The 19163-nt window shown below is 41.3% G+C and overlaps 1 protein-coding gene across 1 annotated transcript in view; it reads right to left on the reverse strand.

Moving 5' to 3' along the window:
• Nucleotides 1-3977: 3977 nt before the first annotated feature.
• Nucleotides 3978-19163, reverse strand: part of faf1 (Fas (TNFRSF6) associated factor 1) — a 72161-nt gene continuing 56975 nt past the window's right edge. Inside the window, exons 17-19 of the mRNA XM_073476912.1 lie at nt 18340-18417; nt 14347-14562; nt 3978-5123 (exon numbers count right to left, since the gene is read on the reverse strand). Coding sequence (XP_073333013.1) covers nt 5040-5123; nt 14347-14562; nt 18340-18417 — 378 coding nt within the window. The 3' untranslated portion in view covers nt 3978-5039. The remainder of the gene's footprint in view (nt 5124-14346; nt 14563-18339; nt 18418-19163) is intronic.

Genomic DNA, 19163 nt, shown 5'->3' on the forward strand with positions numbered 1-19163 from the left:
GAGGAGGAGGAGGCACTGATTAAGACATCCAGGCAAAGTTGGACCAATATGTCAAAGAGGACACGGTCCAAACACTGATAACTTCTCCTTTATTAAAGAAAATCAGAATGACTGCAAGAAAAAAATAAATAAATAAAAAGGGGTTATTGTTGTGTTAAAGGAAATATAAATATTGTTTCTTTCCCACACACAGTTAAAAACCTGATGACTTTTTTCCCTGTGAAACAAAAAACAACTGATGACAAGTTTGGTCAGGAGGAATATCATTATGTCTCATTGGCGTTCCCGACCCCATCAGCATCATCAGCTGCAGCAGCACAGAGGAACATGCCTGTGCACATTACATCCAAGCAGGCTGCGTGATAGAAACTGTAATCTCACACTTGAGAGGAGCTGCACTATGCGCGCTGTTCCCCCCCGAGCAGGACGCACTCTGACAGGCGAGCAGAGGTGCACCTGTCTGCTCTCTTGCATAAACGCAGCCGGCTTCACGCTCACTGAGCTCCTCGGCCCGCTGTGACCTCGCCCTCGCCCCGAGCTGCACGTGTCTGCACGACAGACTCACACACGACTCTGCAGCCAACTGCTGCAGCCAGCTCGAGCTCTATCCACCATCCACCATCCATCCATACACATGTCAACCAGAGACATTTACCCTCGGAGGATCCCCTTGAACTAAACTGGGATCCAACAGCCAGAATAAAAATGTTCATGTCAACATTTCTGCAATATGTATCAGATCATGTTCAGATTACATGTATTTAAGATGTATTTCTTACCTGAAGGTGATGGTGGAGGTATGACAACCAGATGAGACCACTGTTCTCACTCGTGTTTGAGGCAAGAGGACGAAGAAGGTATTTAGAGCGACATGTTGGGATATTTTAATGACACAAGAAGAATTCTAATAGCCACGTTCGTAACGACAAAACCGGGTATTTAATTCCAAAACATGATCTTTTCCTAACCCTAACCAATTGGTTATAAGGCCTAAACTTAACCACACTTAAATTTAGTCGAAATGTAAAGAAAGGCTTCAGAAGTTTCAACACATCCATGGTTTGCAGAAACGTACAATGGCAAAAATTGGCAGCTGGATCGCTCTCACGGTCAAATACAAGCACTCCAGGACGACTTTCAAGGTCTGTTTTTTGGTAGAATTGTAGGACTCTACATTGCCAACGCTTTGGGGACAGGCCAGTTTTTTAGCATTTGTAAAGTCAAGACATCACGGACAAATCACCTTTAAAGACAGCTCAGATATAACACATTTTCATCACAGGGTTTTCCTGCAGTCAAGCTGGTAGAGAGAAACATTCATACACACACGCCTTGCCTTTCTGTTACAAGCTCAATTATTGGGGTATGCCGTGGATGAAATTCTTATTTTATTTATTTTAAAGGGGTTAATCAGTCCTTACTTCACCAATCATGTGAAGCATTTAGCCTACGTCCAGGCAGGAGGGTAAGTGTAATTTCCTCATGAGATCAGGAATGAATTTACTGGGTTACCCACTGCTTTCAGCCAGGTGGGTTACCTGTTATGTCTTCCTGTGAATGCTGCTTCATCCCCACTACCATTCCCACAGACAGCCATTCAGTCAGGGCCAAGTCTACAGCTATCCACGGGGGATCTCTAAACGGGTTCAAAGATGCCATGATACATGCATTTCATGGACCGAGTCGATTCCAATGATCTGTTTAAATAAAATTCTGCATTTTGTTACCTTGGGCGTGTTACTTTATTCAAGTGTTTTACTCTTTCAAAGCCTTGTTTTCAAGTTTTTAGGTCTTTTATAGAAGCATGGAAAACCTAAATATCAATAAGTAAAGTTTTAGGTTTAAAGAACCACACTGATTTTTTTCCACGTGTCCTAGAAAACTTAATTTCCTCATTTTAGAAATACCGAGATTTGAGAAAGAGGAGACTTTTCTCATACCTTGTTTTGAAAACACAGGTTAAACATTACCAGCCATATGTCTTTTAATGAACAGAGAAAGAGAGCGAAAGTCAAGAGAATGAGTCCTGCGGTGTTTCTTCCTCACACACTCTCTCCGTCAGTGCCTTGAGCAACATCTCTTGTCTGGTCAGACCTGGGGAAGTCTGGCTGGCTGAGCACATTAGATCGACTCATTCCTCGCGTGAGAAACAAGGCGGCCACAGACAAACTGACAAACAAACACTCACGCTCTGGGATGCTTGTGTGATATGCTCACTGTGTGCATCACACAACCTGTCCCAGGCAACTATAACTTCACTTATCAGCGACAACTTCATGACCTTATAAACTTTTTTTAGACGACTGTTTTCCAGCATTAAACACCACAGGATTTGATGGCAGCACTCACAGAGAGATTCATGAGATAATTGTCTGTTTCACCCACAAGGATTAAGTTGAAGCTCGCAGAAGTCCCATTTGAAACTAAACTAACTGAAAACAGCTTGAACAGACTTGGTCTCCTCCACTTGTTTAATCTAAATTAATCTAAACCAGTTCACAAAGAAGATTTAAACTACTCTGGGACGACACAGGGTCTTACACTGCTCCCCTAAAGTTTAGTGTTCTTCACGCTGACAGAAATCAGAGTTCATAACCATTGAACCTGGCTGAAGTTCACCTGTCTTCTTTAAAGTAACTAAATAATTTATGATGCCTTTAACATTTCCACTTCTTTTGCTTCCTCCCAGATGAAATAAAATTTACCATTTTTCTATAAGACACAATCTCACGGATTAGCAACTAAAAGGCACTTGCCTGATTTCTAACGCTGACTGTCAGGACCATGTTTAACAAAGGAATGCATATACGTACAACTTTCCTCCAGTTTAAAATGATTTTAAGACTCCTTCAATGTAAAAAGTGCTCATTTGGGGTCTACTATGTAAGGTTTTCAGGATACCAGAATTTAAAAAAAACCTCTTTTGATAGTGCTGGTACAGAAAAAGTCAGTGAACACATTCCAACACATGTAATAATGTTAATATCTGTGCAGAATTGGCTTGAAAATCTGATTGTAGATCCTTTTTTTGTCTCTTCAATATTTTCAGTACTATTGAATAAATATATTGTATTGTTTTAGGCATTAGAGTATCTATACTTTTGATGGTCTATCCTTCTGTCTCCCCCTGTGCTTGCTGTTAGTATCAACTATAAAAGAAAAAACGTCATTAATAATCCATGAAAATCAGAGCATCTCAATCTCATCTCATTTCTTGTCCTGCCTCTGTAGTTTTTTTTCCTCCCCTGAATCAGTTTGTTTGTGACGCCAGCTCTGCTGGGGTTCTCAAACTTTGCCTTTAGCTGACAGAGGAGCCCTGCTACAGATGGAGGGCTAAGCCTGCGTGATCTCTCCTCGCTGGAGGCAGGAAATTAGCTGCGGTGTGGCTGATATTACCAGGTGGCATGTGAGTGAGAATATTAAAACATTTGTTAAGAGAGGTATACAGAACAGAGATGTGAAGATGCATATCTAAGACTTTGGTATCTGTAGAAACTGGAAGTGGACTTGGGTAAGATTACCTTGACTATGATCAAACTGAGAGTTTGGGATGTATGAACATCTTGTTTCTTCGCTCACAGCTCAGATATTAATAAGAAGTGGAACACCAGTAGAGCAGCATGATCTCTCTGATTTACCTCTTTTGACTCAGACGTTGGTTTCTGGTGTCTCACCAGTTTAGATCAAACAACTCAAAATTTGTACAGACAGATTTCATAGGTAAACCTCACAAAAATATCAAATGTACACATTTTGCTTCATTTCGCTAGATTTTCAGCTGAATCCATGAACCCACATTGATCTCCCAATACCCCCCAGAGATGTCATGATATAGAAATTCATATTTTTTGTAAATTTAATATAAAATCAGCTGATCCTCCATCTACTCTGGACCCTCTGAAATAAAGATTTATATCATATAAAAACCTGTGAGTGTGTGTCATGATGTGTTTCAACAGATTTCCGAGCAAGACAAATTGATGTTCATATTCATATATTTTATATAATGTATATCAAACTAAAACTAATACAGCATCAAACTTAAAAAGGATCAAGAGAAAAAAAAAAAGAGGAAAAAAAGAACTGAAAACTGAGCAATCCGTTGGCTTGTGGAGCGGTGGATGTTAAAACCAGGGGGAGCGGAGACTTGGGGGGGGGCGCTGCAGATGCTGCAGGTGTCCCATCACGTCTCATCCCGGCGGCAGTCAGCGGACGGAGGGGTGCAAAGGGGAGGGTAAGGAGGGTTGGGGGTGGAGAGTGGAGTTTGGGGAAGGATCAGGGGGTAAATACAGGTGGAGATGAGACAGCCCAGACCTCTGCCGGGGCCACATCTCTTCTTTGCTGTTTATTACCTTTCATTTTTTAAGCATTTTTTTGATTTCAAACACAAAAACCATGTTCTAAAAAAAGCAGCCTTGGTGTGTTGAGTGTGGAATCATGGGAACAAGTCCATGACTTTTTTTTTTTTCCTGTGACACAGATTTGTCTACTCAGTCTCTCAATGCTGTTATGGTACTGTGTTGTGTTTGTGTTGTGAGAGAAAAACCATGACACAGCAGCTGGGAACGTGAAGTTGTGAGTGTGTGAGAGGAGCTGAGAGAGAGAGAGAGAAAGAGAGAGAGAGCGAGAGAAAGAGAGGGAGAGAGAAAGAGAGAGAGAGAGAAAGACAGAGAGAGAAAGTGTGTGTGTGTGTGTGAGAGAGAGAGAGAGTGAGAGAGACAGAGAGAGAGAGAGTTTGGGGCAGGTGAATGTTTGGCTGTGTGCTTGTGATACTGTCTTTGCTCCTCTGTGCAACACGTGTACACCAGGCATTCATGTGCCACGACCAGGTCGAGGGCAGAGAAGCTTACTTGCACTTGTGTGTGTGTGTGTCACTGGATGTGCATGCCAGTGTGTTCATGTATGTCTGAGAGGATGTTTTGTGTGTGTGTGTATTGTGTGTGTTTGTGTGTGTGTATTGTAGGCCCAGACTGGTGTGGGCCCATGCTCGGTGACTAGTGTGTGTCCAGCCAGTTCATCAGTCAGTCAATCAGTCGCTCCTATTCTTTAGCCTCCAGGAAGAGCGTCTCCTGTGGAAACAACTTGGCCTCCAGCAGAGTTGACCCTGGATCCAACTGGGTGATCTAAGAAGAGACAAGGTGGGGAGGGGGGAGGAGAGGGAATATATTAAACGAATCGACAATCAAATGGCTTAAAAGGTGCAATATGTAAGAATTAGCCTCTTGTCAAAATCATACTCAAAACAAATAGGGGGCAGCATAGCATCAGGATAACCACGAAATGCTGCTAACTGTAGCTACTGTTAGGTAGTTAGTCAGATTAGCCGTGCAGCTTGCTGTCCAGATTGGAAACTCGGAGCACCATTAGAGTGGAGCAGGAGCTTCGGACCGGGATGGGCCCGGGCTAGCTGGTTAGCATGCTTACTTCAGTAAATATCCCTGCAACACGACAGATGTCATAATGTCAAATCAGTTATATCTTCACATTCTGTTAATAATTTCAGTGAATGTTTGGATTTTTTCAACTAAAATTCTTACATACTGCACCTTTAATGTTATGGTTGCAACTAATGATTGATTTCATTAGCGAGTAATCAGACGTGGTTTTGTTTCCCTGATTAAACGATCAATCATTCAGTAAATAACATGTCAGAAAATGGTGAAAGATGTTCATCACAACGTTTCAGAACTGAAACCGTCATCTTCGATTTAATTGTTTGCTTCAAGCCCAAACATAATAGTTCACAACGGAGAAAAGCAGCAAATCCTCACATTTGAAGAAACAGGACCAGCAAATCTGGAACCAGAAAATGTTTGGAATGAAAAAAAGAAAAATTGTCAAATTTGATGGCATACAATTTTCTGCCAACGGACTAATCCATCACTTGACGAACTGTTTCAGCACTCCTGTTTTGGCCTCCCATCCACGATGGGATGCCATTTTCCCAAAACTGCAAGGGATCTTAACCAAAGAGCTCAGTAAAGTGGATAGAGAACAGTATTAGCAACAATACTGCTAGACAAAATTTTAGACAAAGGGCAAAGCCACAGAAGAAATTATGTTTAAAATACACAGTATGTAATTTCTGCTTTCAGTCAAAACAAAACAAAAGACATAAGTAGCGTGGGATCATGGGAGTTGCTGTCTTCATTGTTAAACAACCACCATTGCTGATGAAGATCTATCTATGTGACTCAGGCAGAAATGTTCACAGACGAGGTGATGTATTAGTTGTGTGCAACCAAATGAAACACAACATTAATTTAAATTAAATGAGGATTTCTCTGGAATTGAACATTGTCGGAAACATTTAGGATAATGGAAGTACACAACTCAACAAAATATATACCAAGGGTGTTGTCGTTTTTTCAGACATTGAAATGCAGAAATGTTACGTATTATATCTTTAAAATCTTCTGTTTAACTATAACATCTAAACCTCTTTAATTGCATTTTCAAATGTATCCATATCAGTGTGGACAAGCCCTCAGTCATTCTGCGCTACTGAAACCTCTTCTGGTGATCGTCTCACCATACATGCCCTGCGATCCAGACCGGAGAACAGTGTAGCTTTACTGCCGAGCTCATTTAATGTGTGTGTGTTTGTAAGAGAGTGTGTACGGTGTGTATTATTCTAACATCATGTTTAAAAAAATCAAAAAAATCTGGGCAGTAATCTGAGCAGCTAGAGGTTTGTTTCCCTAAGAGGACCAGCAGGTTTGTTTTCTTAAAAAGGCTCCAATCCAGAACAAACTGATGAAGGTTACAGGACAGGAGAGAGTGTGTGTATGTGTTATAACAACTCCTCGCTGTGTGTGTGGGTGTGTGTGAGAGAGAGAGAGAGGGAGAGCTTTGTGCGTTTTCGATGGCTAATAATGACTTATTTAAACCGTGATGAAGGTCAAACAGGAACATAGCTGATGGTGTAGAGGAGAGAAACATTTATCTGTTTTCAACTTCCTGCACAACAGCTATTCTCTAGAAAGCAGAGGAATAATGCAGCGCCACCCACAACGGAGCTGATCGAGTTAGCCGACATGACGGGGGTTTGACCTATGTTTTTTAAAACAGGACAATCTGACTCTCTCTCCGACACCCACCACCTCTGTGAGCCTCTTAGCTTATGTGAGCTAATCACCGGAGGGGTTGTGTTACATCGGGCCAATCTAACACCTGGGCTGGAGGGGCGAGGTGGTGTGACACCGAGATGTGTCCAGGGCTTATCTGATGACTGCTGCGTCAGCCCCTCTGATTAGGGCTCCTATTCTAACCTCACAGCAGGATAATTAAGCTGCTCCCTGTACCTGCCGTAGAAGGTCGGACGGCGAGCCAGCATTGGTAAAGGTCGACCTCACAACAAGAAGATTGATAGGGCTCAGACGGGCTATTGTAGGGAATGAAATGTGAACTCTGACCATGAACTGAACCACAACTTCACCTTGTGTAGAATACAAGTGTCCTATCAGTCTTATTAGTGTCGTAGCAACCCAGTATTTTAAAAAGAGCAGATCCTAATAAATCAACACATCACTTTAATCAAAAGAGGACCTTTAACTTTTTTGTTTTTAAACTTCCAAAGAATTAAAGAAACCTACTATCATCTATTAAGTGCTGCAAGATTAAGTCCTAAAACCCAAAAGTGACTTAGTGTTTTTGCACTTACAGTTCCCTCGTCTCAAAGTCAATGGGGTTTTTAAATTGGGTTTTTGAAAAACACAAGCTTAAGCTTTTCACGTTTCATTCTACAACATTAAATATGTATTTAAATACCCAACTTGTGAATTTTTAAGCTTTTAGATGTCTTACAAAAGGCGGTTGCTAACAAGAGGCTACGTGAGACTATAGAGGTTGTCTGGGACATTGGTTATCACCCGAACACGGAAACTCATCCTCTGGTCCACTTTTACATGCAGACATTCTTTTTGCAAACTACTCCAATTCAAAATTTTGAACTTGTAGATTTCTCAACTTACAGTAAAGTGTGTGGAGTATAGCGTGACTGACATGTAGTTCGTTTATATCAGGGATGCCCAAAAGGGACAAAACTAAAACTTAATGGTGGGCCAGGGGCCAAAAGCAAACACTTATTGTATTTTATTGTTACAATGCAAAAATGGTACTCAAATATAAAGTTCCCTTAACTGACTGACTTCCTGTCAGTGTCACTCTGCCCGCCATGCTCAGGTTATGAAAAAAAATTAATAATTATGGATCCTACATATTTAAAGAGCGTTTTTTATTTTATAAGGAATACAATTGGCATAAACTGATTAATATCATAATTAAAAAAAAAAAAAAAATTTAACTTTGTGCAGCCCTGGTTTATAACTGACCATTAGCTTTTTACTTCTGATGATTATATTTACCCTTCAAAAATCATAAAAACGGTGTTCATTTATGAAGATTATCTTGCTAAACAAAAATTATAAGTATTATAAACTTTTGTTTGCCACAGAGCTTATTTTCTGCCATAATCCAAAATCTAATTCAAAAATCTTATTAGCTTTTGTCAAGGGAACCAGAAAGTCAGCAATGCTAACTTCTTGTTTAGCTTACAAAAAACATCGCTGCCGCACTCTACACTTCAAACAATCTCAAAACTGTATGGTAATAAACACTGAGTCTATTTTAGCTCCTGAAAAGCTGTTATTTGAGACAGGATGCATTGATATGAGTAAACACTCAACATAATTAAAACAATCTACACAATGTGTTAACTACAAAATCTGTAAAACTAGAAGGTGTGTTCAAGGACACTGAGAAAAGGGTGAGAAAATAAAAAAAAGAAGGCAAGTAAATTAGAGGAAGGTGAGGAGGACATATCAGCATCACACAACCTAACCATCTCCCATGGGTGTTTGGAAATGTCACACCATGTGCACGTCGGCGGTCTTTGACTCCTCGTTTTTCATCTCCTTGTCCTCATTTCAACGTGTCATTTAGACTCTTGACTTTTCAGCGGGGTCTCTGGGAGCCTGGCGCGGGACAGGGAGGGGCTGCCACATCAACCTTATGCCCCTCACCTAGTCAGCTGCCTCATAGCACAGGGGGGAGCGAGACTCCATGAAGAGAGGTAAAATGCTGTGTGTCTTTACGAGTGTGTGTGTGTGTGTGTGTTTGCTGCAAACATATTTCATCCCAAAGGTGGGGAAAACGACCGACAGGGCTGCTGCGTTCCTTTTCCCACCTCAGGAGCAGCGCGTCGCAAATGGCTGCCATGCTAATGAACCCGACAGGCTGTTATGACACCACAGCATCAGGTAGGAGTAAATGACGCTTTGGGGTGGAGCAGGTGTGTGTGGTTAGACGTGTGTCTGCGTGTGGACTACATATAAGCGTGTGTGTGGATGTGTGTGCTCTGAGTGAATTGGGGATGAGAGTTTGTGCTCGTGGTGCACCGGGGAGATACAACGGAGGGAAGAGCAGCATCTGACTCTGAAAAAGAAAGTAGGGAAACAAGATGCCACACTGACACAGGAGACGGGCACCATCGGTGATTGTTTACATTGTTATCCAATTAACAGACCATAAGCATGGTGGCATCTGTCAACAAACAAAGCTGTTGTTTTTCCTCTGCTCCGCCTAAGCCATATTCTTTCCTCCTGCGCCTTCACAGCCATGCATACATACATACATACATACATGCATACATACATAAGACAGACAAAATCTAGCTCTCTGCTTTGTTTTTAACCTTGAGTCAATATCATTTTCATCAGACAATTTAGATCAAATCAATCAGCTGAATTAGAGAATTGTCTGACTTTTTTTTTTTTTTTTTAAAAAAAGCAGAAATTAATTTAAAAAGATTTTCTTCTGTCTAAATAGCATTTGTGAAAAAAAAGGTTTTCCAGCTGTTAATTAAAAATACACAAATTAACAGAATAAAAAAAATGAACTGAACTCTGTCTGCCTGAAGCAAAATCTAAAGATCTGGAAGCTCAGCATTAAAAAGCCTCATTTTAAAACTGGAACCAATTAAAAAGACAGATGGTGCTTCTCGGCAATCTTTGATATTTTGTCTTTATTTCCCTATGAAAAATTGTATGACATAAAATAATCAGCTAATATCAACCCCATGTATTTGGCATTATCAAGCAGCAGATTTCAACGGTTAAAACCACATAATTAGCACTTAATGTGAAGTTTAAAATAAATACCACACTTGTAAATCACTTGATTCAAATGAATAAAACACACTGATAACACAGGAGGCGACACTAAGCAACGCTCGGCCGTGAAAGAAAAGAAAGGGAAAATAAACACAGGCCCTCAAGATGTCCGCTTCCAACATAATCAAACGTGCAGCTGAAATAACGCATTTTTAATGAAGCCATTACAGGCCCTACTATGTTAATTAAAACCAAATAACTTGTCTGTTTTAAACTAGTGTTGTCAAGTGTTTATTTGGCCAATTACAAAAGCAGTGGGAGATCATTATCTGCTGCCAGGAGCGTTGACAGCACGTAGCGCCAGGGCGTGAACAGAAAAGAACAGACCAGAATACGGCACTTCAAAGGGAGAAATGCGCCGCACAGACTGAACGGGGGGGTTGGACTGAGGGAAAAAACAGAAAAAAGGCAGGGAACAGGGAAAAAGAAAGTCAAAGAAAATTAAAGCAGACAAGTTTATGCCGTAAAAACTACATTTAAAAAGGGTATTTTTTAAATGTAGTTTAAAATTTGATTTGAGGGAAATGTGAGAAGACACATTGGAGAAGGATACAAAGGCTGGAGAGCAAAACAAAAGTATTAGTGCAAGAGAGAAGGACTGTGTGAGCAAGGAGGTAGAGCGGCAGCAGGAGAAGGAAAGAGGAGGGAAAGGGGAGTCAGAGGGAGGGAAAGCTGGAAGGAAGACAAGGAAGGAGAGCGCTGAATGTGGGGGGGTTGGGGGGGGGGACTGAGATCCTTAGGGTAAAAGTCAGCTTTTAAAACTCCCTGTGGACATTTTATAGACATGTAGAAACACCCTGCTTTGAATGAAAAATTGTGTCCGATGTGTTGTGTGTTTTTTTATATACTACTTTATTCTTCCTAAAAATCCAGAATCTATGAATATGTCAATATTGTTGTGGTAAAAAAAAACAAGGTAAAAGTAGCAATACGACGAGTGAAGGTCCTGAATTCAAAATGCCGCTTAAGTAACTTTTATGCTTCAACATATCATTATGAAGTAAATATTGATTGCCGTTGTAACGATTATAGAATAATGACACCATTTGTGTTTACATTGGCTTCCTGTAAACATCACCATCACTAAACAAATTAATCTAACATTGGGCATGCGATCACCCGGGAAAAGGAAGGTTAGCTGGTGATCCACTTCTATTATACACTAAATGATTGAATAAACTCATTTGCAACAACGGCGCCAACAATAACCCCACCCTTGGAAACTCTGGGGGGGGAAGTTGTCTGTTGCTAATTTACTTACAGAAGGTAAAAGTATTTTTGTAATGCTTTCAGAACACAGCACATTTTAGTATTGAATTCGAATCATCACATTAATGTTGCAGCTAGAAAGGGCCAGGCTAATTTTAGTTCAATAAAAATAAAATAAAAAACAACTAAAGTTATCAAACAAATCTAACAGACAGAACAGACAAACTGTCCCCCTTCAGCAAAGTCATGTGAAAACATCCTTCTAGTGTCAAACTCTGCACATCATCATTCAGCAGAGTCAAGCTCAAACCTCCAAGTGAAGTAACAACAAGCAGAACACATTTTAAGTGGACGTACTGGCCTGTTCACATGGCCTGGGATAGAGCCTCATTTCACATCAACGCTCAGAAACGAGACTATTCAGCTCTATGAAGCTGTGGGTTCATGTCATGTGGAGATTGTAAGAAGAGTCCTGAGGAAGCAACTGAGTGAAACTTCTTTTGAAAAATAAACGGCCGCAGTTCTTCCTGTGAATACGCTTCATTCAGATAGCAGGACAAGAAAAACAAAACACACCAGCATAACAGATGTAAAATCTATTTCAGTACAACGCACAGCTACTTCTGTGACATTGTTTATTTTTCCTGCATCTCCAGTTTTGTCTAAGAATTATTCGGGCCGATTCACTGACAGAGCTGGAAGAGGGATTAAGAGAAGGTGAAATAGAGTACAGTATCACAGTGAGAAAACTAATACGCTGCTTTGACAGTGTTTGGGTGTCTATGAGCAGCCGGGCAGGAAGAGCTGCCTGCCGATTATTATGCCAGCAGTCTAAACATGTCCACCGCGAGCTGAAGGAAGAAGACCTCAGGCCTTTCAGCAGTGGTTGTGCTCAACAAGTATCAAAGAAAAAGGGAGGAAATTCTTGAATGAACAGCTGAAAACTGAAACACTAAAAGTCTCCCCCTCCTTCCTCAAACTCCCTGACAGTCATCGAAACGGAGAAAGGGTTAGTTCCCTGAGCACGGCTAAGCCTAGTACAAATGATGCCAGTGTAAGGCCTGCTGTAGTGCTGAAGAGATAAGCCACTGATACCAAATGTTGAGGATGAGACTCGGTCCAAAAATTGGAGACTAATAGACAATTATCCACAAAGCTACAGGAAGGTGGTAAATGAATTAATCGAATAGATCTGATCTGATGTTTTATCTCAAACTGGTTTACAAATGGGAACAAACTGATTCACACTATAGCCCTTTCTCCTGGTCATTAAAAATGGAATTTTAGCCAAAAATGTTCAACACAATTTCACTTAATTTTCTCAAGATGGATTGAGGAGATAAACCGATGCGTGTTAAAGCTAAATGAATGGAAATTAAATAAGGGGGGCTGACGAGGAGGGAAATAGCAAAAGAAAGAGTGACACTGCACAAAGCTGCTGAAAAGTAGAAAAAGGGAAAGAAGGTTTCAACAGTTGTGCAGTATTACAAATGCAATAGTGGTCTATCCTCTATCCTCTGATCCTGGCAGAGCAACAGTGAGAGAGTCTGGACGGGATGGAGGCTTTCTATGCTCCTCTCATTTAATTACAACACAGAGCTGCAGGATTAGACAGGGGCCTGTGTTCACAGCCTCATACTGGCACTACCACTGAGCTGCTTCCCTCCTCTCTTTCTCCCAAATCTCTCGCCTTTCTGTTTTTTGGAATTATCTCCCGTCTTCTTCTTTTTAATATCTTCTCCACTTGTCTTCTCTATCCTTCTCTCTTTCAGACTGTTTCTCTGATTAAATCTTTTCTTTGTTTAGGCTTTTCTCTTCTCTGTTCTCTTTTCCGACTAGTTCTGCAGTCACCATCCTCTCCTCGCTTCTCTACCCCTCTAATCCTCCCATCCTGTTTTTGCCGGAATTTCATCTGCGATGCAGACACATCTTTATCTCTGTCTCAAACACATGTTTACTCTTGATTATAAAGAGACAACTGTGAATCCTTTAAGTGACAAAGTTGTGAGCGGGGCATGTGTTTGCTTGAAAATATTTGTGCATGTGTTGAAGTGTGTGATTGTGACGAAATGAAGAGTGTGAGCTACGCGTTAATGTGTGTGTTAGTTTGAGGTGTTTGTGGCCCCGCGGTCTCTACAGACTATGATGGCACACTGCCTGGGCAAGCCTACACACACACACACAGCTCTATACAACCACCACCCACCCCTCCACATGCACTCCGCTTTTGATTAATGGAAATCCCATTTTTGTTTCCAGCAGCATGGCTAATTAAACTGGTAGTTAAAACAGTGCTCATTAGCTCGCTACCACAGAGCGCAACGACCAAGCCCTCTAATGACTGGTTGTAGCTGAATGAGTGCTGCCGGGCGTCAGCAGAAGAGCCATAGAGAATATCACTGTTAGTGCTGACAACTGTATCCTAACACAGCCATAATGTACTGTATTCACAATACGCTGATGCTAATTAATATTCACTGAATATTACGTGCGCACAGGTGGACGGATAAACAATTGGCTTAACTTGCCCAATCACAGGTAAACAAAAGCAGTGATACGGCGGCGCTGCTGCAGCACACAAACACTGAAGACAATAAAGATAAAAAGCAAGAAAAAAACATTAATCATCCACAACAGATTGTCTTAACTATTGTCCCTGCTGCTTTATGCTCACAGCCGCCGCCTGAGGTTCAGCCCAGGCCTAAACGGAAAAGCCAATTACAGCTGTTGATCTCTCCAGCGGAGATGAGAGCTGTGGCTGAGAACTCTTCATAACCTGCTGCTACTTTCCAAATCAGCACTCGTTTGTGTGGGCAGAGAACTATTATGAAAAGACACCCCAATTCCAAAGTCTATCTCTTGTAGACATGTTGGTCTTTTAAAGCCCTTTCGCTGTACATGTACAAGTAGAACTATTTAGTTAACGTGCATACTTCTTTGTAAGACAGTTAGATGTAACACTCACATTTCTACGAGGGAAGGTGGTGAGGAGCTTGAACTCTTCAAAGGGGTATCCCTTGGAGGCCACAAAGTCGAAGAGGACCTGGAGCTTACAGCTGCCCAGGAAACGCCTTTCCAGAAACTCTCCACTTGGTGTGCGGATTCGCAGTTTGCTGATTTGCTCTCCTGCATCCTCGTCGGGCTCTGGCGGTAGGGCCTGCTCCAATGACAAGCGGATTGCCTGCAAGAAGGGGTTTGAGAAAATACAGTATTTTGTTCAGTACGGTACATTGATAACTGTGGATACACCTCATAATCACTCAAGAAAAGTCCAGATTTCTATCATCTAACTGTTTAAAGGCCCAGTGTGTAGGGTTTAGCGGCGGTGAGGTTGCAGATGGCAACCAACTAGACATTCAAAGGTGGATTTCATGTTTTGTGATCACTGTTAAGTTTTTCCCAACTTCAAAAAGTGATAAACAACTTTTCCAGATATAGTAGTGATTCACTGTGTTGCACGAAGGCAGAGATACAGGTGCTGGCTCAACACAGCTGTCATTACTGGTGCTGCAAGCCTATTAGCATAACAAAGTCTCTATTTATTTTATTCATTTTACAGTTTGTTGACAACAGAATCAGTGCAAGTAACAACGTGACTGGTAGCCAAAAAAAAAAAAGAAGTTAATAATTAGATAAATTCAGTGATGATCTAAAACTACAAACGAGAGGGGAATTAGTAAAAGGAAGACAAAAGTCTTCCTGAATAAAAACATTTTCTAATCTAGGTTGTTTATTTATTTGCACATTTAAAACACCATGCTACACAAAATAACAAAGATCAATGTATCAGTGTAGGAGAGGAAGGAAGTCAGCAAGCTTATACAAAGTCCTCTGGAATAGAGATTCAATTAAGTGTATTCATACAAAGTGATCCCTGTGTCTCTGTTTATAGTAAATTTAAACCGGAGATTCAGCACTAACACTGGCAGTGATGAAGATGATGACACACTATCCAAACAAGTATGAAAGACAAGCCGAGAAGTTGAGCGCAGTGATGTTAATTAAAACATCTTCCTGACCTGAGAATATTATTACATTAGTTGCCCTGAGTCTCACCCTCTTCCCTACAGCATGGTGTAGCTAAAGAGGTTGCCAAGTAGCATTTCAGTATGTTAAAAACAGCCAAGTCCTGGTGCGTCATGCTTCCTTGCTGTTGCTCAGTCTGAATATCTCTAGTATCTATCAGAGATTAAAGTTCACAAGAGCTGTCAGCGTATTTTAAAAACACCAAATTTTAATGTATACACAAAGACAATCGACTGTCATCTTCCGGCAAAGCTAATCAGCTCTCCTGCACACCAAAACCCGCGCTTCAGCTGCTCCCTCGAGCCTTTCTCCTCTTTCTGCTCCTGCCCCTCTCCTCCTCCTCCTCCCCCCGGCTTGTTGTTCCTGTTTGGCCAGCCAGGGAGCATATGCTGTGACAACACGCCCCGGCTTTATTTACACACCATAATGCAATTATATTTCATAAGAGTGTACAACAGTAGCTCATTAGCAGCTTCTGGTGTTGGGTGGGCAGGGTAGCACGCGTGCCGCTCCGCCATCAGCTCCCTCAGGTAAAAGAGCTGATGCTGACTGAGTTAAAGGGGCCCACGGGGACAAACCTACACACACAGACACACACACACACACAGACACACACAGACACACACACACACACACACACAGACACACACAACAGAAAGAAGTGTGTGTGCGTGGTGCGTGTGTCTGTGTGTGTGTGTGTGTGTGTGTGTGTGGGGGGGGGGACATACAGACACTCAACCACAGACACAAGCACAAACACCCACACAAGTGAGGGGCAGCGTCCCTAAAGAAACCACAGGACACGCTTCTGGTCGAGCCTCGAGGCCCAGCAGCATCTATCCAACCATTTATCTGCCTCTCCAGCTCCGCTCAGCTAACCACAGAAAGCAAACAGATGATGGGTGTGCACCTGACAGCCACACAACTGTATGCTAAGACCCCCTGAAGGAGGCAAATAGTAATGTCAACCTACACAGGCGCATGAAACACATACACACTGCAAGCCCTCTTTAGTTCACCAGCTCCTACTTTCATCTCACTCTTCTTCGCACAAAGGCCCAAAATCACAGAGAAACCATTCCCACTAGCATTGTCAGCTCTCTGGTGGCAACTGATGTTTTTGTTGTGTCTGCAGTTTCTGTCATACACTGTAGTAGGTAACTACCAAAGAACAAAACAAAAAATATTCTCTTGAGTTCAAAAGGTGACAACTGCTGACATGGAAATCTCTTCTCAGCTTTAAGTGTTATAATGCTACAACACTGGAGATTTATGATATGATAATATTCATTAATGTTATAGTAAAATAACAAATCAATAAAGCAAAAATGTCTGTGGTAGATACGCCACCATCAAGTAGAAACACCTATTTACCTATCCCATTTAGATCCATTTTACAGTTTGTCTCACCAACCGTAAAATGTTTGTTTGTCTCACCCTTGTCTCACCCTCCTGAAAAACATGGCGGTGCAACATGGTGCGACTGTCTCTAGTAGCGTTGTCACAATACTGGAATTTTCTAACTTAGATATGATGCCTTGAAAAATATCGATATTCGATACAATATTTGTTACCATGTGGAAAAATTGCCACAAAATTGAGGGAATAAAATTTCTGATTTTTATTAAAAGATAAATATAATAAAGGTTGTGTACTGTGAGCACGACAGCAGCAAAGTTTATTGACCTCTGGAGGAAATGGGACTATGTAGACACTATCGCAGTTCATGTGTCAAGAGAGGAGAACGACTAAGTACTAGCACTAGAGTATCGATACTGCAAAAGATTGATTTTTGATACTTTTGACAACACTACTCTGTAGACATAAAAGGCTAATTCTAAAGTAAGAGAAACACCACGATTCTTACAGGTGATTATACACTCATGAAAAACACTACTAAGAATATTATATTCTACTTCTACCAGAAATCCCCCAAAGCCTAAACACTGGATCTTTAAGTTGCCTTTGTCCGGGTCCAGCAGCTGTTGTTGGCTCGCATATTTATGAATATCTTGACTGTAGCACAAACACAACACTCGTATGTTAGCAGAGGAGACACCATGGAAACCACTGAGCTTGGACAGAGAAAACTGATATAAGTAGGAAACACAGGGCCATAGCCGCTATTGTTGTTTAAAATACACAAGCGCGCACACACAGTTTGGTTAGTGGACTACAGTGATATAATTAAGAAGGCCCAGCCTGGGACTCTTTTGTTGTTGTCTGTTTAACTTAAGTGACAAATCACCTGAGTGAGCCGGGTCACCCAATACCTCTCAGAGCCCTCAGGCACCCTGCTGTTGAGTAAACAAGAATTGGCGAGGACTACACTGTATTACTATAGACTGTATTACAACATTGGTGCCATCCTCACAGACATGTATTGTTTTTCCTGCATGCGTGACAGTGTGTCTGTGTGTGTGTTTGTGTGTACTTTCCCCCTCTTCACATACGATAATTGTTTTCGAGTGAATATATGTGTTTGCTAAGGTTGTGTGTGTGTTTGTGCACATGCCTGTGTACATGAATTGCCTCAAGTCTTTTGTTCACTCGGGTTTCAATATAAGGCTGTGTGCTATACCGATTTAAAGCAGTTAAATAGAACAATAACTGTGTGTATGTAAGGTGACATTCGCAGGGATGGGCATCACTGTAATTAGGATATTTCACTCTTCCGTATGCGTGTTCACCCACACACACAACACACGCTTCACTGACTGGCAGGCTTCACCAAAACCACAATCTAATTGACTCATTATTGTGAAGTGAGAGCAAGACCGATAAAAACAGAAAAGACAGCACAGCACAATGGCACAATCACTGTGCGCTGGCAAAACATATCACTGTTCAGCCTTGCACTGATGAAGTTGGAATATTAATTTAGGTAATTTGCATAATGTGAGTATGGCTTGTTTTCAGCTGCTCTTCTCACCTCCTTCTCCTCCTCCTGCTCCTTTCTCATCTGTTCCAGGCGAACCTGCTCGGCCTCTTCTCTCTCTTGGGCTTCTCTCTGAAAAAGAAAGAAAAGCAACAGCAGGGTCAAAATCAAAATATCAAGTGACATGCAACTCTGAAGACTGTTGCTATGTTTTCCACAGGTTGTTGATTTTCCTTTGGACAGGTTTTCTAAATTCAAGACTTTCAAAGACCGTTTTATGACCTTTCCAAGTCCCAAAGTTACTTGCCAAGTAAATTATTTTTTTCTTCTGATGTAAACAGAGAACGATATTTGGTGATGGCAGGCATTTTGCTGGTGGCTTTTCTACGGTGGCTTTATGTTTATCTGCGACTCAGATGCCTTTATATCCCATGTTCTTAATGTGATGTTTCTCGCACAAGGAGCAGCAGTCATCTAATTCATTATTTTCAACAAGCTTCAACCAAGCACTAAATGTGCTATTCTTTTGAGATTTCAGAGCAAAATCTCACCTTGAACAAGACGTGTGTTTCTGGTAACAAAATAGATCTTATTATTTAACAAAAAGGTCTGTCTTTGCAGGAATTGTTTACTGAATGTTGTCACACACTAAGAATAACAACCTCAGCCGGTAATTTTTAATGGATTTGACTGTCAGAGTTGCCCAACAGGATCGTGATGCAACCATGTCGCACTGCCAGCTAGGGCAATCTACTGGACCGATTCCAAAAATTTGGTTAGTATTAATCATTTACAAACCAAAATTATAGGACCCAAGTTACTAAAATAAATACTGGAATTCCCATTTAAGGACCTGCAGAAACTTTGTTGAGCATTTT

This window comes from Pagrus major, chromosome 11 (genome assembly GCF_040436345.1).
Source record: "Pagrus major chromosome 11, Pma_NU_1.0".
NCBI lineage: Eukaryota > Metazoa > Chordata > Actinopteri > Spariformes > Sparidae > Pagrus > Pagrus major.